The 7,011-nt window shown below is 44.1% G+C and overlaps 1 protein-coding gene across 1 annotated transcript in view; it reads right to left on the bottom strand.

Annotated features, from left to right (window-relative positions):
• Positions 1–7,011, bottom strand: part of LOC135829396 (hemicentin-1-like) — a 137,617-nt gene that overhangs the window by 94,561 nt on the left and 36,045 nt on the right. The window contains exons 44-51 of the mRNA XM_065341804.1: positions 6,105–6,416; positions 5,483–5,607; positions 4,538–4,715; positions 3,650–3,832; positions 3,227–3,376; positions 1,718–1,877; positions 1,265–1,374; positions 323–496 (exon numbers count right to left, since the gene is read on the bottom strand). Coding sequence (XP_065197876.1) covers positions 323–496; positions 1,265–1,374; positions 1,718–1,877; positions 3,227–3,376; positions 3,650–3,832; positions 4,538–4,715; positions 5,483–5,607; positions 6,105–6,416 — 1,392 coding nt within the window. The remainder of the gene's footprint in view (positions 1–322; positions 497–1,264; positions 1,375–1,717; positions 1,878–3,226; positions 3,377–3,649; positions 3,833–4,537; positions 4,716–5,482; positions 5,608–6,104; positions 6,417–7,011) is intronic.

Genomic DNA, 7,011 nt, shown 5'->3' with positions numbered 1-7,011 from the left:
CAGGGCATCTATGGCAACATGGCATCTATCATGACAGAGTGAACATATTTGTGTATCTGTTTGCCACATGATGTGAAGTTCTGACATCGCAGATCCCATAGCGGGAGTTGCACACTCTCTGGTTCATGTACTTTGCATGCCACGGACCGCGGGCCATTACTGAAAGCAGCAGAGCTGAAATTTGCTTGGCTGGTAAACAACGGTCAGTTTCTAGGGATGAATTTTACACAAATTATTGCAAAGTGGTGATCCGCAGCGAAGCAATAGGAATACAATGCCCTCGTCGTGTCCCAACATGCACCACCAAAGTGTATGTACGTACCATTTGATTCCGTGATCGCTGCATATTTGGAACTGTATATTTGGTCATCAGTGCCGTTCAGGATGGAGACGGCTGCTTCAGGATACGATTCAGAGTGACAGGTGACTTGGAACACGTCTGTTACATTGACAATGTACACTGCATCATCAGCAGGGCTGGTAATGCGGGGTAATGCTGTACAGGAATGGAAAGAGAGCACCAAGCAGAAAATTTCAAATAGATATTTATAAAAATGTGAATCGGAGACAAAATTGACACAAATTAGCAAAAGTCGTCTTGTACGTAAGACATTGAAAGGGAATGAGGTTCGGGATTTGTCGATAGTGATAGTGGCCCTGACTTGCATCATGTTCTGGCAGAGAGCATTTATTCACAATGCGTCACACAGTCGTCACACACTCTGCTGCTCGTTGAAATGGGATCGTGATCGTGTCAGTCATCTACACGCGTGGCGCTGTACAGCCCAAGACCAGAGACCGCATGTTCACTAGTCCAGGGCGGAAAGCTGACTCACTGACTCACTTACTTGCGGAAAGCTGACTCACGGACTCACTGACTCACTTACCTGGGTACTCACTGACTCACTGACTCATTGACTCATTGACTCACTGACTCACTGACTGACTGACTCACTGACTTATTGACTCACTGACTCACTGACTCATTGACTCACTGACTCGCTGACTCACTGACTCATTGACTGACTGACTCACTGACTGACTGACTCATTGACTGACTGACTCACTGACTCATTGACTCACTGACTCACTGACACACTGACTCACTGACTTATTGGCTCACTGACTCACTGACTCCTTGACTCACTGACTCACTTACTCACTGACTCCCTTGAACGGACTTCCTCAAGCAGCAGTGTGCATCCCTCAAGAAAGCGTAATCACCATGGAGCATAAACTTGAAGTTTTTTTAGTGAACTCTTACCGTAAACAACGACTGTAAAGCTGAGCGAAGTGATGCCTGCTGCATTACTAATCCACACTTCGTAGGTATCGGCATCATCCAGGGACAAGTTGCGAATAGTCAAAGACATCCTGCACTCACACATTAACACCGGGGAAATATCCATTCATTGATTATTATTATTAAAAGGCTATGAAAATGGAAGCATTGCTGGCAATAGTGATCATGATAGTTATAAAAACGCCTCTGGGCATAAAGTCTTGAGAAAAGAATATTTCCAGCTTCCATCAATACTGTGAAGAAGAGGTTGGTGCGACCTCGGCGATACCCTGTCGTGAGTCAGTCAAGTGAAAACTCAAGTCGGCAGGAATAGCGCGAGCTCTCATGTAGGGAGCAACACACAATTTTTTCCATCAATACTTGTGCTGAAAACTGTTCACTCGAGTGGGGTGCGGTGCAATGGTGGTGTCTTACCTGTTCGTTGAAACTTCAAATCTCGGACTGGCCATGGGCAGTGCCCACTGTATGCTTGGCTGTGGTTGTGGGGAGTTTGTGTACGCAAAACTGAATGTGACATTGCTTGCTTCAAGACTGTCCTGGGTGGCATTACTCACTCTCTGAACAACCGGTGGAACTGGAGAAAGAAATGTGAAAAAATTTAGAAAAAGTCTCATTCCCGCTAGTACTATTACTATGCTACTACACTAGCGTTATCTTTTAAAGTGTAATTTTGCCAATGCTCTGACCGCCAAAGTGCCGGTTATAATTAACAAAGTATCAATCAAGTCCTTAATTGAATTCGTCTTGAAAAGTAATGGTACGAAAGGCCTAGTCGAAGCGATATGGCTTTCTGTGCTTCGTGTGCTGCTAGTACTACTAGGTCGTCCCCCGTTAATACGAGTCCGGTTAGTACATAAGAAATCTCAAGTCCCGGACGAAACGTGGTCACTTCCATACAAATTTTGTCGGTTAGTACATAATTCGTTAGTACATAAACCCCGTTAGTACATAACATTTCTCTGTACCCGCATGTCACCTACCTCAATAGTACATAATTTGTTGGTCTTTTGGCCTTCCAGTAGAGGCACATTGTGTTCTAGTTTCTACTTGTGGATGCAATTAGCTCAGAAATCAGAGCGCACATCACAAACCGACAAAGCTCTGTTTTTTCCCGAGTGACTGTACAGGCGCGGCTGGGCATGTATCATGTGAACTGTAGATTCTTCACTAACTGTCACCGTTATAACATAATTTTTATGTTATATCGAGGGAATCAAGAATATCTCGCTCTCTTGTCATGGTAGCCAGAAACACTCAGAAAAGTTGAAAAAAGTGAAAAATTCTGGTACACAAGCAAGTTATGTACACTTCCGTTTAGTACATAAACCCCGTTAATACATAACATTTGTCAAGTCCCAGAGATTATGTATTAACGAGGGACGACCTGTACTACTATATTCGTCAGGGAATGGTTGTGGGAGAATTGAATCTACAGATGTCAATACAAACAGTACATATCATGATGTTTGTCTCTACACACAGTGTATCGTCACGCTGCACACATTGCCATTGTATTGTCACATGGTGTGCAACTCTGAGATACTGAATCCTATTCTGATTGTTCGTTACCTGGCCATCAATGCTGCATGTAGTCTTTGCTAAGGGAATACAGCATCATTGTATCTTTTAACATTCTACTCGAATCCGGGCTAATATCTGCGCTCTCTGCTAGGTGTATACCGCACAGTACATTGGCTATTCATTCTGTAGTATGATTATAGTCAGACGTCGCTTGTCCGCTCCTCGTTTATCTGGATTCCTTGCCATCCGGAAGAAAATCGTTGTTTACCGATATACAGCATGTGCCATGCATACATACAGTATGTGTAGTTGATTATCCGCTTCCCTTGCCTAACCGGATTTTTGGGGAAAACGGATGTGTGCGGTTATACGAGGTCTGACTGTATATGGTTGTGTCCCTACCTTGCACGGTAAGACTAGTATTGATGCTGTCCACGTGAACACCAGTTGTTGCAACCACCGTAGCGATGCATACATACTGTCCTGCATCACTCTCACTGATGTTGCTCACACTGAGCTGGTATGTAGTTGTGTACAGCTGGGATGAAGTACCTGTATGCAACCAGGATGACAGCAATAACAGTTATCTGAGCTTTCACGAACAGAGGCGTACTGCAACGCAAAGGACAATTTTCCCTGCATCGATATAGCAATGAACACGAAATCTCCTCAAGGTGCTTCCAAATCTCTCAGACCCCGTCGCCCATGTCATTCATTATTTGGAGCTACAAATCCTTTAGCAGGTTTTCAAACAAATTTCCTCAGGGCATAGAGACCAGTGATGAAAATGAATTCTAACACTTCAGGCATTGAGTGCATACTTACTGTATACTGATGACTCATTGGTCATGATCGTCCCATCACGAGTCCGAGTAACAATATTGCTGCCAAAGTAGCAAGTGACGGTTGCCATTGGAAACGACTCCACGACGCACTCCAACTCCAGATCACCGGTTTGGTTGACGACAAACACATTTCCGTTCTGTGGCAATATTATCTTGGGAGGCACTGGTTTTAAACACAACACCACACATTCACGAAATACACATAAAGCTGAAAAGAAAGAAACTTGACGAGTTGTGGCTGCTTGTGGCAGTGCGCAATGCATCTACTGTAGCCGGCACTGAAACCCGTTGAGAAGTAAAGGAGCCTTGGGTTGCTGGCCTTGCTGTGCACTCAGTGTGTGTGGACCCTTCTGCTCTGGACCCAGCATACTGCTGCCACAATTCAAAGTGGGAATGCTCATAACAATAATAGCAACCCACTTGCCTTAAGAGATTACTTTCTGATTGCAACAAGTGGTGGTCGCTCGTTGCAGACTATGTGACTGTAGCCGCAATACACATCTGATATTCCAAGATATAAGGTGGCAACGCCATACATGTACCTGTCCAAACGACAGTAAATGTAACAATAGTACATCTTTTTCTTCAACCTCCACACCACAACTGCGCTCTCAAGCCGACATCAACACGTTTTCAAGGCACATCATCAACAAAGCGACATATCCATTAGTACTGAATTCCTTCGTACAGCTATAAAACTCTCGTCAGTGAAGGTAGTTATTGTAGAATTATTCCACTAGAAAATGTAATACAGCTGTAGTTGACTGAATTTGTAGACTCCACTGCAGTCTTTATATTCATTCACTGTTCGGGAATTGATGAATACACAGCTTGCAACAACTAACCAGCAGCTTGTCTAAGGACTAACCATGTACTGTGAGCAGTGCTTGAGAACCTGCGGTGACACCACCATATCCAGCCGTCACATTGCCATTCTCCGCCACACAGCCGTACGTCCCAGTATCGTTGCGCACAACAGAGCTGATTGTCAAGTTCCAGCTACCATTGGACAGTGCTACCCTGGGATTGGTTAGTGTGGTGATAACCTGCACAGTTTTAGACACAAACAGACAAGCACAGATACGTGTACTACAGTGCTGGAAACTGAAATCCGACCCTTCCACATTCTAGCGGTCTCTATTTCGTAGTTTAACTATCCCGTGTTGGGTCTTTGAGATGTGAGCACACCGCTCAGGGGTAGAATTCCAGTTGCCAGCACTGTATATCAGTAGTGTACAAGCATGTGCCAGATCTTTGATCGGCCTCAGGGCCAGGGAGAACTACCGCATTCTCCGGAGTATAAGCCACACCTTCAGCACCAGCAAGTCACGCCAAAAAAGTCTGTTTGGCTTACACTACAATGATCAAATCAACAGAGGTAACATTGGTAAATGTCTGTATTTGGTGAAAAAACCTGGGTGCGGCTTATACCGCAGTGCTGCTTATGCTCCGGAAAGTATGGTATCTTTAGCATCTTAGACATGTTGGTCAACTCGGAATAATTATGATTTTTGAAATTTTTGGTACTTAGGGTAAGCATAATGTGCTTCTTGTCTCGCTTGTGTGAGAGTCAATTCTTTTGGACTGCTTTTTCAATGTCCCAATGATTGCTCCTATTATTAAACACACACATGCAGCTCCTAGGATGGTGGGTGAGTGGAGTACAAGCTGAAACAAAAAAACATGCTCCACTAAACTCTCCCACCCCACCTCATACATGCACAGTCCAGATAGTTTGAGAGCCTGCAGACTTAGGTCCACATTGAAGTCTGCTGAAATTTGCTTTTAACTGCGGCCAGGATTTATCACTCACCCGTGTTTTGTTGTGGTACCATCTGACATGCGGTGTGTCAAATCCCGACATTTGACAGGAAAATTGCGCTGTTTGTCCTTCTGTGAGCGACGTGTTTGGCTGTATGGCCAACTCTTCAGGCGGTACTGCAGCATAATAACATATCAAAATACACCGAGGGCAACCTTTCAAACGAAAATACAATGCACTCAATGACAAAGTAAAAGTACATGTATACAAGAGAGATTGGAAGCTGTGTCGCAACTCTGAGTTTCACGTATTACTACGATCATCAGGCCACAAGTAAAGTACATTATCGTGTCTGTTGCCGAGGGGAACTCACGACGGCTGCTAACACCCTGTAAACAGTTTGACACTGGCAGTACAAACAAGCAAGCATGCACACACACCCAGCAAGATTACTAAATTATTAATAGTCATAACCCTATCAGCAACCCAGCTCTGAACTGCATCTAATCAGAATGGTTCGAATTTACCCTCAGACAAGGTGCGGATTTCACAAGACATTTTGTGGAAAAATCTGTTTGGAAGGCATCATCTGTAGGAACAACAAGGACTGATGAGATGTTTCAATGTGAGCCAATAAGAAAAGTATTGTGCATTTCCTTTCAAGGATACTCACTGTACACATTGAGCCTGGCAGAGGAACTTGCTGACAGCAAGTGTTTGTTGATAGCTTCGCAACGAAAGATTCCAGCATTCAGAGTGGTGACATTGTCCAAGGTCAACACCGACCATACTCCCTGCGTACCCCTTCGGGTAGTGACGGCATCCGCATATGTCACAGTGCCGTATAGGTCACTGCTGACCAAACTCCCCTCATGATACCATGCTACCGCTGGTGCTGGCATGCCGCGAGCAACACACTCCAGCGTAACATTACTCCCTTCGTTAGTATTGGTAAGTTCAGGTCCACGGAGTATTTGAGCCGGTTCTGGTAATATATTATTAAAATCCAACAAAACAAACGAATTCTTCATTAGCACAGTTACCATAGTGTCATGTATTAACAACATTTCACAACAGTTCAACAACCTAGTTGCCTAGACTATGAAGTTGTGGAGCTTTACATTGGCCCCATTTTTAGCATTTTCTTCAGACCCTAAGATAAAAGGCCCTGTAGCCCTCGATAGGTTAGCGCCAGACCTATTCCTGTAGAAGCAGATGTCAGAGTTAGGCTTCTATTCAAACAAAATCTATGTGTGTCTACAATTAAAACAGGGTTATTGCCAAAAGTGTACATGCATCTTGAAAATCAGGCTTGTATTCAAACCAGGCTTCTATATGAGATAGGCTTTAATGCAAGACACTACAGTACTACATATGATAGTACGGACACTGACAATGGAAATTGCCACTTCCCTGTGAGCTAAGACGAGCAGTGTAAGGACTAAGAAAGGAAGGATGGAAACGAAGATTTTAGGTCCGACCTAAGTGCCACTGTCTTGCATGATTCTCCTATTACGAATTTTGGTGTTGCCAACACCATACAATGGGTGCTATTTCATTTAGCACTGGCTGGATTATGT

The sequence above is a fragment of the Sycon ciliatum genome, chromosome 13 (genome assembly GCF_964019385.1).
Source record: "Sycon ciliatum chromosome 13, ocSycCili1.1, whole genome shotgun sequence".
Lineage (NCBI taxonomy): Eukaryota > Metazoa > Porifera > Calcarea > Leucosolenida > Sycettidae > Sycon > Sycon ciliatum.
The sequence above is the reverse complement of the archived record's forward strand: the minus strand, read 5'-3'. Positions and strand labels throughout refer to the sequence as shown.